At 42.0% G+C, this 15255-nt stretch overlaps 1 protein-coding gene across 7 annotated transcripts in view; it reads right to left on the reverse strand.

Moving 5' to 3' along the window:
- Positions 1-15255, reverse strand: part of RGS20 (regulator of G protein signaling 20) — an 81535-nt gene that overhangs the window by 16283 nt on the left and 49997 nt on the right. For all 7 annotated transcript variants that reach the window (XM_026011430.2, XM_072734720.1, XM_026011439.2 and 4 more), the window contains one exon: positions 4219-4367. In XM_026011430.2, the coding sequence (XP_025867215.2) occupies positions 4219-4367 (149 nt within the window). The remainder of the gene's footprint in view (positions 1-4218; positions 4368-15255) is intronic.

Below are 15255 nucleotides of genomic sequence, written 5' to 3' on the forward strand. Positions count from 1 at the left end.
CTGTATGCTTTTGAGTGGAGAGGGAAAGGGGAGAGATATAATCCCAAGCAGACTCCATGCTGAGCACGGAGCTTGAGGTGGGGCTCGATCCCACGACCCTGAGATGTGACCTGAGCCAAAATCAAGAGTCGGATGCTTAACTGACTGAGCTCTCCGGGCACCCCACAACTTATATTCTTTTTCCCTCCAGCACATGTATTTAAATGCTGTATGGTACTGCATTGTGTAACTACACTGCGATATATTTATCCATTCTCCTGTTCATGCACATTAGAGACATTTTCAATTTTTCTCAATCAGATTAATGCTTCAGTGAATCCTCTCATACATATCTCCTTTTGCTTGTGTGCAAGAGGTTTTTTTAAGGTAGAGTATTATATTTAGGTGGAGTATATTTAACTCTCATGTATCTGATCCTTGTTTATAGGAGCACAAGTAGATTCTTTTCTGTTTCATTTCCTTTGCTTATTTTTCTTTTGGTTATTATTTTCTTATTCATCTCCTGAAGTTCTTTCTTTGTGTGTTCTAGGTTTATATTCTTTGTTTGCTAATGTCTTGTAATCATCTTCTCTCAGTATGTTCTATGTGTTCATTTTACTTCCGATTTTTTGCTGAACCATATTAAAAATAGTTTTATTCAGATAAAAATCGCACACCGTAAACTCACAATTTAAATGGTACAAGTCACTAGTTTTAGTATACTCACACAATTGTGCAACCATCACCACAATTTTAGAACATTTTATCACTGCAAAATGAAACTATACACATCAGCACCAACTCCCATTCCCCCAGGCCGAGGCGACTGCTATCAACTTTTTGTCTCTGTGAATTTATTCCAGATGTTTTGCATTAATGGAATCATAGGGTATGTGGTCTTCTGTGTCTGGCTTCTTTCACTCAGCATGATCTTTTCAAGGTTCATCCATGTTTTAGCAGTTTCAAGACTTCACTCCTTTTATGGTCAAATCATATTCCACTGTATGGATACACCACATTTTGTTTATCCATCAGTTGATGGACCTTTGGGTTGCTTCCACTTTTTGGCTAGTGACTGCTATACATATTCATGCACAAGTCGTTGTATAGAGTATGTTTCTTTTTCTCTTGTTAGACACATTTTTATATTTTAATATAGTCCTATTTGTGAATCTTTTTAAAAAGTAATTCTTCCCAATGCCAAAATCAGAAATATATTATCCTGTATTTATTCTTGGCTACTCACATTTAGGCCTTTAAACCATCTGGAATTGATCTTCATTTTGGGTGGGGTGGGGTGTAGGGGTGTAGGGAGAGACTGGGTTTTGTATGTGCTGCAATATAGGAATAGAAGTATTTTTTGGATTTGGATACCAGGTAGGGTGACCCACTTCCCGAGTTTGCCTGGGACTCATGGGTTCTCTGATAGTGCTAAAACCAGGACAGTCTTGGGCAAGTGGAATGAGCTAGTCACCCTAACTCCAAGTATCTTGGCATTCATAGAATAGTTCATTCTCTCTTGTTAAAACCACTTTTGTCATATGTTGATAGTTTTCCATGTTTCTGTGATCTTCCATTGATGTGGAAAGTCTCTGTTATACTTCTGGCTATTCAAGAATGCCATTAATTTGGAAAGAAAATGTAATTTTTTCCTAAATCAGAAATTATTTGATTTGTCTATCACTACCATATTGTTTACAACTTTAGATTTACACTTATTAGCACAAATCAAATATGTTTTATAGCTATATTTGATCCATTCCATTCTGTGTCCATGATTGTTACTTGTTTCCCATGACTACCCTGTGGGTTCACTTGTTCTTCCTGAAGTACATTCTTTCTTAGTGCTTTTAAGGGAAGGTCTGAAGACAGCTTTCTTGGTCTTTGTATGTCTGAAAATGTCTTGTCTTAACCCACACTCTTGAATTTGAGATTGATTAAGTTTTCCATTATTTTTCTCCAGTTCTCTGATGACATTGCTCTATTGTGTTCTTTTAATTGAAGTATAATTAATATACAGTGTTATATTAGTGCCAGGGGTACACGGTAACAGTTCAACATTGTTTCTCATAACCCTGTTGTCTGTTACATACGCACACAGGATGTGCTGCAGGAGTGTTGGCTCTGATGAGGGTGGCTAAACGTAGTTTTATAATTTATTCACCATAGTTGGTGCCAGTGGAAGGAGTCTGCTCTGGTAACAGCATGCCACCACCGGCTATGCTCACACCATCAGTCCCCGACACTGTTCAGGTCACAGCCTCCTGTGTCCCTTTAAGGCAGTAGAGAAGGGAGGGGGTAAACAGGAGTTTCACCCACACCTGAATATCTCCGCATCTCTCTCACACAACCATCTCTCTCTCACTGTCTCACTGAGACTGATTAGCAGAGTGAAAGACTCTGCTAGAGTGAAATCCCTTCACCCACTGTGTTGGGTGGGTCCTGGACCCCACATATGCAGGGTATGCCAACTTGTGCCTCTCTTCCAGTTTTCTGTTGAATCCTTCAGATTCCTACTCGGGGCTGAAGCCCTGCCTTGAGTCAGACCGCTTGGCTCCTGCCAGTCCCACATCCCCCATATTCCTGCTTGTGTCTGGGATTTTGTTCTGAACAGGCCAAACACCCACCATCATGATCCCATCAGTCCTTGGTGTGTTGTATTGCTGAGTCCCATCCATCAGATAGGAACTTCTTGGAAGTTAACAGTAGCTCAAATCAAGCAAGAGATCAAGTTTTCCTGGACATTTAATTTCAGCCTCCACCTGTTTCACCCCATTTACAACAGTCCTGTCACTGTTCTTTTTTTTTTTTTTTAAGATTGTATTTATTTATTCATGACACAGGGAGAGAGAGAGAGAGAGAGAGAGAGAGAGAGAGAGAGAAGCAGGCTCATGCAGGGAGCCTGACATGGGACTTGATCCTGGGTCTTCAGGATCAGGCCCTGGGCTGAAGGCGGTGCTAAACCGCTGAGCCAGGCTGCCCCTGTCACTGTTCTTGAGAGCTGCACTATCACCTGGTCTTCTCTACTGGAGAGTGATCTTGGTCCAACTTGTGGCCAAGCCTACATAAATATAGAATAATTTTTAAAAACCCTTCTCTAAGATTTTATTTTTGAGAGAGAGGGAGAGAGAGAGAGAGAGAGAACATGCATATGCAGGGGTGGGGGCAGAGGGAGAAGCAGAATCCCGGCTGAGGCCCTGTGGGACTCGATCCCAGGACCCTGAGGTCATGACCTGACCCAAAGGTGGACACTTAATTGACTGAGCCACCCAGGTGCCCAATATCCAATAATGTAATTGCCTAAAGTTAGGCACACATTTGGTGGGCACTAAGCACTTTTCATAGCCAAGATTTCAGAAATGCCACCTAACATTCCTATGATTTTTAGGTGTAAACTATACACATTTCTCCAGACCTTGACAGTCAAGGATATTTTCCAAATTGTGTATCTCTCTTATGAAGCAAAGATTGTGTATCTTCCAGTACCAGTAAGTTAGCCCATATTTTTATATTCTTCTCTCTGTTAAGCATATATTTTGCCATTTTTCTTTATTAAAACATGAAATTAATAAAAGAAAAACAGAAGATAAGATCCAGGCTCCTCTACCTCACCTTAACTTTTAAGAGCCACCTTAAATCCTAACTCCTTTACAGAACCTTTGTTACCAAGTAGACTGCCTTGAGTTCACTCCTTTCTAACCACCTAGTTGTCATTTCTGCCCAAATATTATCATTTGATCAGCAATGGCCTTAGACTCTCCTTTAGCTGTTTAACACACCACCCTGATTTCAGGGATTTGAATAGAAGTCCCCTGAGAGCTAGAATACAGAGCCTCTTCGTGAGTGTGTGTGTGTGTGTGTGTGTGTGTGTGTGTGTGTGTGGTGTTGCTGTTCTTCAAGGTCCCAAATCAGTGTGCCAGGCATATGGTAGTTGTTCAAAAGGTACATATGGGGGAGCCTGGGTGGCACAGTCGGTTAAGTGTCTGACTCATGGTTTCAGCTCAGGTCATGATCTCAGTCCAGGCCGTTGAGTTTGGGCCCACATTGGACTCCATGCTCAGCGGGGTCTGCTTGAGATTCTCTCCCTCCACCTCTGCCCTCCCACCCATGCTCTCTACCTCAAATAAATATTAAAAAATAAAATAAAATAAAAAACACTTAGAGAATTAATCCTAAGCTGGGCCTCCCCAGGGGTACCATTTCCCATTGAGAAGCGCACGGGAGAAGCCCCGATCTTACCAGGAACAGCTGCAGCAGCAGCACCAGCAGAAGCAGCAGGCGTTGGCCCCGCGCCCCCCTGCTCCGGGCGGGCCTGGCGTGGAGCCGGCGGTCTTCGGGGCTGCAGGCATCTGCCGTGTCCGCATCTCCGGCCGCTCAGATCCCATGGGCTGCAACAGTGCAAGCGAAAGGGGGGCCGGTTACCACCACACGCAGGAGAGGCTGCTGTCTGGATGGCTGCGAAAACGCAAGGGGCCTCTCTCCAGGCCATTTCTGCGAATTCTGGCAACATGTGGCGCTCAGAGTCCATTACTGGAGGCAACGGTTCGCGTCTGGCATCTGCCAAGCTCTGTGGATAGGATGACGGCGTGTCCCTGCCCTAGGGCGCTTCGAGGTCAGGAGAGCAATCAGATGCTGCCATCACCTACTGAGGACATCTGGTCCTCTACTGAGGACCCAGGCCCATTCCTCAGCCCTGGGTTCCCGCTGGGTGGAACTGCGGGGAGCAGCGGCAGGTGGCAGCTGAGTCAGGGATGCCCCCAAGGCCGGAGCAGGCATCTGGGAGGAAGCCAGGCCGAGAAGGCAAGTGCACTAACAAGGCGGTAAGAGGAAATGTCCTAAGAGGAAGAATGGAACTCCTGGGGGGGGGGGGGGGGGGCGGCCAGGTTCTGAGACCCCACTGACAGGTTCAAGTCTTTTTTGATATTTAATTTATTTATTCATGAGAGACACACAGAGAGAGAGGCAGAGACACAGGCTCCCTGTGGGGAGCTCAATGCAGGGATCGATCCCAGGACCCCGGGATCACAACCTGAGCCAAAGGCAGCAGCTCAACCCAGGTGCCCCTGGTAGGTTCAAGTCTTAACTTGCTCTGAAACCTTGAAGATGTTTCCCGACTCTGTATGTGGACCTGAAGTTAGGTCCTGTGGCTCAGTCACTCCCAGGAAGCAAGGAAGGGCTGTGACCCGTGGCCTGCTCTGATCTGCCCTGCCATCAGCAGGGACAGTCACCCTCGCCTACCTCAGTGGAGAGCAAGTCATTGCAAACAAGGTCTCTGTCCATCAACCTCCTCTTTTTCTGAAAGACCACGGAATGGCTGAAGCAGCACAAGAAGGAGGAATCATCCAGTGCACTTTTACACTTGATACTATTATTCAATTGCTGGTGAAGTAAAAGCAAAAATACCAAAGCTACATCAAAGAACCTTAAATAGGACTTTGGGATTAAATTCTGGATGTGGTATTCCATCCCAACACTAGGTTTCTCTCTTCCAACTATTACTGATTCTTAGGTTCTATTGGACTTTAATTACTAGAGTTTTAGTATGGGTTTTTATATCGGGTAGGTAAAATTCTCTTCACAAATTAAAAAATTGTTTTTGGCTGTTTGTGTCTGTTTTTTTTTTTTTTTCCATCTAGTTGAATTTTGGAATCAGCTTTTCAAGGTCCAGAAATTCCATGTTGGGATTTTGAGTAGGACTACATTGAATTTATAGATGTATTTATGAGAAATGACATCTGTTTTAGTACCTGCCAAATCAGGATGACCCCTCTGGAGTAGCCCTTTTATTTAATTATGCCAGGACGTATTCCAGGACTGCAAGAGAGACGCGGCCAAGCATTCACTGTGCTTTCCCACAACGGGAACAACGCTCAGAACTCCTGTCCAGTGTCCAGCCCAAGCAGTCCAGGATGCTGGCACTGGGGTGGCTCACTTGTCCAAAGGGTGGAGACAGAGACTTTTGTTCAACTCACAGCCATGTTTTATGGCACCACTGGGAGACAAGCCCCTTTTAATGCCCCTGAGGTAGAAACCTGGGCTTCTTCCTGGGCATCTGTGGCCTTGCAGTAGAGATGCAGACTAATGATTGTTTCACTTCATTCAGGACACTGAGGGGCAAGGACAAGCGGGCACAATCTCCAAACAAAGAGGCTGGAGCAGGAGATGCCTCCAGGTGATTGTTATTTCCTAAGAGATACTGATGCAACTTGCCTCATTAAAAAGAAAGATCCCAATAGCTTCTCAGAAGAAGGAAGGATTGTGACGTGGGAATGTCAATGAGTTTCAAGGGACTACTTTTCTAACATCTTTGCAACACTGGGTCTTCCCAATCAGTACGTGCAATATATGTTCATTCAGAGCCCCCCCTGTGTATTTGAAAGGCTTTACTCAAACAGGTCTTGCATATTTTTGATAGGTTTATTTCTGAGTATTTTATAGGTCTTTTTTTGCTGCTTTTGTAAATACTTCTCTGCTTCAAGTTTCTAAGTAGTTATTTTGGTGTATAGGGAGGCTACTATATCTGGCCTCCCTGCTGAATTCTCTTATTAATTCTAGTAGTCTTTCTACTGATCCCCTTGGGTTTTCTAGGTGGATGATCATACTGTCTATAAATAGTCACACTTGTTGGTTTACCTTCTGTACCTTTCCAAGTACAGTATCTTTCCTCTCCTTGGTCTTATTTCATTGGCCAGGAAGTTCTGTAATTATTGAAAAGTAGTAGTACTTTTTGGTACCTTGGGCTTCTTCATGACTTTATGAGAAGACTCATAGCACTTTGCCCATATGTGTGATGTGTGCTGGAGGTTTCTGGGAGAAGGTAATTTTATGGAGTTAAACACATTTTCTTCTATTGTTTACATAATACAAAACAAGTTGTGTCCATTATTTATTTAATTAATTAATCAATTTATTTTACAGAGAGATGGAGAGTGTGAGTAGGGGAGGGGCAGAGGGAGAGGGAGAGTGAATCTCAAGCACTCAGCATGGAATCTGATACCAGACTCCATCCCAGGACCATGAGATCATGATCTGAGCTGAAACCAAGAGTCAGCTGCCCAACTGACTGAGCCACCCAGGCCTCCCACCCCTGCTTATTAGTTAACTTATTTTATTTGCTTGTACACACCTCATTCTTTGTAAACCCCAGGAAGACTTAATGGTTTAGTGAGCAAACCCTGAGAGAACATCACACAGTTGTTCATGACTAAATATATTCTCCGAAGTGAAAGACAAATGTCATCAAAGTCTGTTCTTACACATTTTTGAGAACAGCTTTATTGAGGTGTAACAAGCATAGAGTCTGCACATGCTATTTAAAGGGTATAATTTGATAAGCTTTGGCATGTTAACATACCTGTGAGACTACCACCACAACAGTCAAGACCACATCATCCACTGCAAGTTTCCTCACACCCCTTGGGAATCCCTCTTGCCCTTCTCTCCTGCTCCTGCCTGCTCTAGCAATCACCGATCTGCTTTTTCCCACCATATGTTAATTTGAATTTTTAAAGAATTTTATACAAATGGAATCTTTTTTGTCTGGCTTCCTTTACCCAGCATGATTATTTTATGATGGTTATGTATATCAATCATTCATTCCTTTTTAAAAATTTCTGAGCAGCAGTTCATTATCTAGATGTACACAACTTGCTTATACGTACACCTATTGCTGGACTTACACCTTATTGATGGTTCCTGAAAGGATTATATATATAAAAGATATTGTCTTCTTTTGAACAGTCTTTTATCAATCAATAGGAGAGGTGCATGTTGCTGAGATTGCATTACAATTTACAGTACTGTATACAGTTGTAATGTTTCTAGTTTGTTCTTCCACATTGAATAATGCTTGATGATTACGGTCTTTTGGTATTTCTTGGACAAATCATGGTTGTTAACCACTTTCCTCACTTATAATTCCTTTCTTTTCTCAGTGTTCCATGTTCAGTTTATCTTTATAGAGTTTCAACTTGGCCTCATAACATAATCCATTTAATTTTTCTTCTGTTTAATATGAGAATTTCTTGTATGATTTCTTGGAAATCTTACATTCAGTTCAGTAATTCTGACCTTCTGAATCATTTAAAACTTCAGATAAACAAAAAACTATATGCTATTCCTATAACATCTACGAGCAACCTATATCCCCCTCTCAGTTCCAAAATTTCTAAATGGATAGATGGTTTTCACTCATTTATGAGGTGCTGGAGTGTTCAGTGGAGGCAGTAGTTAGTCTTGAGGATTTATGCCCTGCTGAGCCATGGTGGAATAGGAGAGTGTGAGAAAAGGCAAAACGTGTTAATAAAAATCTGAATATTAAATATTAACAAAATGTTGATAATTGTGTCATTAACACAGGGACTTTGTTATACCTTCCTCTCTATACTTTTTAAGATAGTAAGCTCATAAACTGAGGGGAGGGGAGAAAGAGAGGGAGAAAGAATCTTTTTTTTTTTAATTTTTTTTTAATTTTTATTTATTTATGATAGTCACACAGAGAGAGAGAAAGAGGCAGAGATACAGGCAGAGGGAGAAGCAGGCTCCATGCACCGGGAGCCTGACGTGGGATTCGATCCCGGGCCTCCAGGATCGCGCCCTGGGCCAAAGGCAGGCGCCAAACCGCTGCGCCACCCAGAGATCCCAGGGAGAAAGAATCTTAAGCAGGGTCCAGGCCCAGCATGAGCCTGACATGGGGCTCCATCTTACGACCCTCAGATCATGACCTGAGCTGAAATCAAGAATTGGACGTTTAACCGACTGAGCCACCCAGGCACCACCTTCCTCTCTACATTTAAGTATACTTGTTTGAAATTTTTCTTTAAAACATTTATATACAATGGAATATTACTCAGCCACCAGAAAGGATGAATACCCACCATTTGCTTCAAGGTGGATGGAACTGGAGGGTATTCTGCTGAGTGAAGTAAATCAACCAGAGCAGGAAAATCATATTATGGTTTCACTCATACGGGGAATATAAGAAATGGTGAAAGGGATTATAAGGGAAAGGAGGGGAACTGAATGGTAAAAATTAGAGAGGGACTCCTAACTCTGGGAAATGAATAAAGGATTGCAGAACGGGAGGTGGGTTGGGGGATGGGGTGACTGGGTGACGGGCACTGAGGGGGGCACTTGATGGGATGAGCACTGGGTGTTACACTATATGTAGGTAAATTGAACTTCAATAAAAACAAAACAAAACTTTTTAAAATATTGAACTCTATCAATTAAAATATCTATTGAGAATATGTGTCTGTTAAGAATATGAATTTCCTCCTTTGAATAGTTAATGAAACAAGTTAATGAATTTTTAAATTTTTTTTTTTTTTTTTTTATGATACTCACAGAGAGAGAGAGGCAGAGACACAGGCGGAGGAAGAAGCAGGTTCCATGCACCGGGAGCCTGATGTGGGATTCGATCCCGGGTCTCCAGGATCGCGCCCTGGGCCAAAGGCAGGCGCCAAACCGCTGTGCCACCCAGGGATCCCCAATTTTTAAATTTTGAATCACCTTTATCTTATTGGAAAAACTCTTCTCGGGTCTAAAAGATGGTTATTCTTTTTTTAAAAAAAAGATTTTAAATTTATTTATTCATGAGAGATGCAGAGAGGGAAGCAGAGACATAGGCAGAGGGAGAAGCAGGCTCCATGCAGGGGGCCTGATGCGGGACTCAATCCCAGGACCCCGGGGACCACAACCTGAGCCAAAGACAGATGCTCAACCACTGAGCCACCCAGGTGCCCCTCTTTTTTAAAAAAAAAAAATTTTGTTTGTTTATTTATTTATGAGACAGAGAGAGCACTAGAAGGGGAGCAGGGCACAGAGGGAGGAGAAAGCTCCCCACCAAAGCAGAGTGCGATCCCAGGACCCTACAATCATGACCTGAGCTGAAGGTAGACGCTCAAGCGACTGAGCCACCTATAAGATAGTTATTCTTCTATTATACTGCTGAAATTGATTTGGTAATATTTATAAAGAGTTTTAAAAAATCAATCTTTTTTTAAGATTAAAGATTTAATTAATTTATTTGAGAGAAAGACAGAGTGGGAAGGGCAGAGGGAGAAGGACAGAGAGAATCTGAAGCAGCTCCATGAAGCTGATATGGAGCTTGATCTCATGACCTGGAGATCATGAGCTGAAACCAAGGGTCTGGCACCCAACTGACTGAGCCACCCAGGCACCCCTATGTATCTTTATTAGGAAATTATTTTTTTCCTGAGGACTTGCAGAGATTGCCTGCAAAATTACTGAAATCTCTCAAGAGTGGCTTGTTAACTATGTCTTCAATTTCTTCCTTGATTTGTTTTCATTATCCTCCTTTCTTTGAGTCAATATGGTATTTTTCATCTCCTGTTTAAAAAACTCATCCATTTCACCTAGTTTGCAAATTTACTGAAACTCATTATTAATAGTCATCTTATCACTGTCAGATGATTTGCTTTAAATTACTGTCTGCTGTTTAAAGGACAAATGTGTAATTGCTTATGGGAGAGTTGCATATTTGGTGTCACTAAATATTTGTAGAGAATTTTTCATTGTGATAGCTGATTAATACGAGGCCTAAAAACATATATTAAATGAATACTATCTATTTATAAGATTTTTAAAATATGCCATTGGTATGTATTAATTGGCTCAGTCCTTTTAGATACTGGCATATGATCTGATTAGCCAAACTAGCTTCATGTATCTTTTTTCCTTTGCCTCACCATATTTGTGGGAGAACGCTGTACACATTTTATTTCCATTTGTCCTTTCTTTTTCTTAATCATATTTTATAGTGTATCATTAGTTTCAGATGTAGAGTTCGGTCATTCATCAATTACATAGAACACCCAGTGCTCATTACATCACGTTGTCTCCTTAATGCCCATCACCCAATTACCCCATCCTCCCAGCCTCCATTTGTTCTTTCTAAATAACATGGACTTAGAGCTTCCTTATTATTGCTATTGTCTTCTTCTTCTGGCGAGTGTCTGGCATAGACTGTTGGGCATCACTTATGTCTGTGGGGATGACTCAAGCATGTCACAGGCATAATGCCCCAGTAACTAGCTTCCCTTTGCTGGAAAGGTTGTGTGAATGCAAAACCAATGTCAGATGCTTTATTCTATAATTTATGGCATTTAAAAATCAGCTTGAGGAAACGGGAATAATAGAGGTTGGCAATTTATTAAATATTCAGATCTTAACCAAAAATAATTCTACTCAAATATGACTTTTCCAAATACCTAGGATCCTGGCATTTAAGAGAATTTTTTCAAAGTTCAAGCAAAAGCCAAAGCAAACTCTTAATCTTGATCACAATCTTTTACTAATTTGGAATCAAAAGAGTATCTTGTTCGAAAAAAATTTAACGTAACTATAATTAGCCCAGAAAAGTTTTTTTTTTTTTTGTTAAACTTGGTGCTTAGATTCCATTAATAGCTGTTTATTTTTTTCATTACAGTTTCTAAACTTTGAAAACAGCCATTTTTGAATTACATATTGGGAATATGATGACATATCAAGTAATGTATGAAAAAAAAATCTTATCTCTTAAGGCCTAAGGCCGAGCTCCTGTTAGAATCATAGACAAGGGTATAGACTCATAGACAAGATCCCCAATGAAGAAGAACCAAGAACCTTAGAGGGCATAAAATCAAAATCATCCCTAGCAATTCTTAGGAAATGATCCTGCCATCAGGGGACATTCAGGGGCCTGAAAGTTAAATATATGAGGAATTTGGGAGGACAGATTCCCTTGAAGGAAACCAAAATCCGAAATCCCAAATGGAACAGCTTCTGAGTTCCATTTTCTTTAACAAATCTTGGCTCTTGACTCCCTTTGGGCAGCACTCCATTATGGATCATGAGTGTATGAAAATTAATTACGGGAAACCTTACTAACATGGAGTGGGGAGACCAGAGGGGGGAGCTCTCACCCCTTACCAGTTGATGTCAATTACAGGAAGCACTGCCAATTAGAGACCCCAACAGAAGATCTTCAAACAGAAAAGAAAAATCAATTACAGGCCACAACAGGAAAAGATACGCATTGCATCTCCAGAAGAAATCAACTACCCAGCAACTGGGCCAATGAGAAACCCTCATCACCCTGGACTCTTGCTTTTCTCAAGTGGACTTTTCTACAAAACCACCCCTCCCCAACTTCCAACTTCTCCATAAAATTACTCTCTTTTGTTAGACTAGCCTCTGGGTTTTTGCTGGCTTGCCTGTCCTAAATTGTAATCTCTGCTATTCTCAAATGTGTTTTTGCTGGTAAAATAACTTTTATTTTTAATCACTGTGAATTTCATCAGTTTGTTTTCATTTCCATTATTCTGTATTTATCTTTCTTGAAGACTACTTTGTTAGTTTTCTCACCTCTGGCACTAAATTTTTAGTTTATTTTCCATCATTGCTGTTTTCTAATTAATGTAGTTTGGTCTACACATGTTTATCCAATTACTGCTTTGATTGTAACTATGAGTTTTGATGTGTGGCACTACTGGTTAACAAGGAGCTCAGACCTAATTTAAACTCAGATTTCTTTTTATCCAAGGTTTTTCAGAAGTTTCTTTTTAATTTCTTGAGTGGCCTGTCATGAGCTTATATATATTTTTTTTTCAATTTATTTAAAAAAACTTTTTTTTATTGGAGTTCAATTTGCCAACATATACACCCAGTGCTCATCCCGCTAATTGCCCCCCCTCAGTGCCCATCACCCAGTCACCCCAAACACCGGCCCACCTCCCCTTCCACTACCCCTTGTTCATTTCCAAGAGTTAGGTGGCTTATATATATATTTGCATTGATTAGAAAACGTGGCCTCTAGGACTTCACCACTTTTGAATATAGTGTGATTTTGGGTAACTTTATTCAAGGTTTAAAAAGATGTAGATTTACTTACCTTTAGTTTTACATTTTCCAGAATGCCATATAAATGAAATAATATAGTACAAAGCCACCTCTAGAATTTTCCATTCATTTTCTGGCATCATAATGTCATTGGCTGGACGAACCCAATAGTCTGGTCACTTGACTCACAGCAGAATCATTACCTCCCAAACCAATATCTGACTCTTTAAATATTTAGGAAAGATTTTTTTCTTTTTTAAAGATACATTTAAAAAATTTTTTGTCAGAGAGAGAGAGCACAAGCAGGGGGAGCAGCAGACAGAGGGAGAGAAGCAGGTTCCCTGCTGAGCAGGGATCCCCATGCAGGACTTGATTCCAGGACTCTGGGATCATGACCTGAGCTGAAGGCAGACTCTTGACCAACTGAGCCACTCAGTGCCCCCAAATATTTTGGAAAGATTCTTTACATTGTAATATAGGTAAGAAGGCTGTCAACACATTGAAAACATCAAATGTTTCACAAGAAAGGTGATTTATGAGCACAAGGAACTGTTCTGCAGCCCCCTTATCTGAGATAAAGAAGAGTGGGAATGGGGTGGGTGCACAGCACAGGACTCCTCGCATCCTCACCACCCATCAGCCCAGTCATTCCCAGTACACCTTCCTTGCCATGTGTTGCAGAAACAACTGGTTTGAGTTTTCCCCTTTCTTTGTTTTCACACTGAAGAGGTTACTAATGAAGTCAAAACGGGTGGGAGGTGAAGACAGAGAACTATTTCTGGTATTTTATAGCCTTAGTAATTCCAAATATACCAACTGTACTAGGTTGACTACAAATAAGTGTTAAGTCCTTGGCACTACACTGTTGCACGTGGACTGTACCTTCTTTTCTGTCATGCTCTCTCTGTCCCCCGATATTTTTAAAAATGTCTCCCAATATTTTTAAAAATGTTTTATTTATTTGAGAGAGGGAGAGGGAGAGAGTGCCGCATGAGCTGGGTGACAGGGGCAGACGCTTAGCCCAGTGACCACCCAGGCACCCCTCCCCCGATATTTTTTTGAGCCTGTTCAAATGATTGAGTTTGTGCCAGGAACAGAGGTCTCTTCCTCGTGAGCCACTTCTGTTCCTGGATCTCGCACTGCTTGCTAAGCTCCCACTGCCAGAGGCACCCATCCGCCTCAAAGGAAGAGAGGTGGGACGCCTGGGTGGCTCCGTTGTTGAGCATCTGCCTTCCACTCCGGGTGTGATCCTGGAGACCCGGGATCGAGTCCCACGTTGGGCTCCCTGCATGGAGCCTGCTTTTTCCCTCTGCCTGTGTCTCTGCGTCTCTCTCTCTCTCTGTGTGTCTCTCATGAATTTAAAAAAAAAAAAAAAGAGGAAAGGAGGTTATGCTCGAGGAATATTTTCTGTGCTGCCACCTCAAGAGACACACTCATTTCCCTGTTCTGCAATAATATTTCTCAGTACTTAGCAGAATTTGCTCTTAATTTTATCCTGATTTTGGTCTTCCTTGCTTTTTAAGTTTCTATAGGCTGGAAAAACATTTCCTAACATTATTTTGTCCCGGATGCAGCCTGATTTTTCACAGATACCACCTTTTGACCCTGCCACAGGGCAAGCACATCCACGGTGTGCTCCACGGCCATGTGGCAGAGGGCTGAGTGTGAGCCTTCTGCAGGTTCTGCACGTACTAGTTCTGAAAGTTGGGTGCTCACGTGCAGGGGGCAGGGGAAAGATCCAGGTCCCACTCAGATGGGACCTAACTTCTGAACAACTGTTAGAATCGAGTGAACAGGCTGGGGAAAGGGGAATGTGTCCTTACATAGGCTGGAGGGAGGTGCACATCGGGTATGACGAGCACCGGGCTTCCAAGACCTGAAGGGGGTTGATTCTGAGGGTGTTTGGCTTTGAGGCTGGCTAAGCCACAGGAAGGCTCTCTCATTCAAGAATCTACATCAGGGAGTTTGAAAAACAGACCAACTGAAATCAGCAGGGACCGTTCCCCTCCTGAAAACTTCCTGGGTTTAGCTACTTGGTCTGAAAACCACCACAGGTGAACACAGGTGAACACAGGTGAACACAGGTGAACACAGGTGAACACAGCTTTCTCTGAGTCACAGAGTCCAAGTGTTAACACCAGATTGCCTGATGCTAAATAAGTCACCATCAAACGCACCACCTGCCTAAAGGCTTCCACCTGTTATTATTAGCTGCTGGGAAATAAGGTGAACCCAGGTCCACAGTGATGTTTCTATTCTGTTTAGCTGGTTCCCGCAATAAAAGTTTCAAGTTTGAGGGAATGTCGGCACATTACCCTGGGGTACAGTCATCACCAGAAAGAAGTCCAACCCACTCCACCTCATGAAATATTAATTAATGAAGATCTAGAAGTTACTTGCACTGACTTCAAATGGACCAAAACTCTAAGCAGAGCT

The sequence above is a fragment of the Vulpes vulpes genome, chromosome 13 (assembly GCF_048418805.1).
Source record: "Vulpes vulpes isolate BD-2025 chromosome 13, VulVul3, whole genome shotgun sequence".
Lineage (NCBI taxonomy): Eukaryota > Metazoa > Chordata > Mammalia > Carnivora > Canidae > Vulpes > Vulpes vulpes.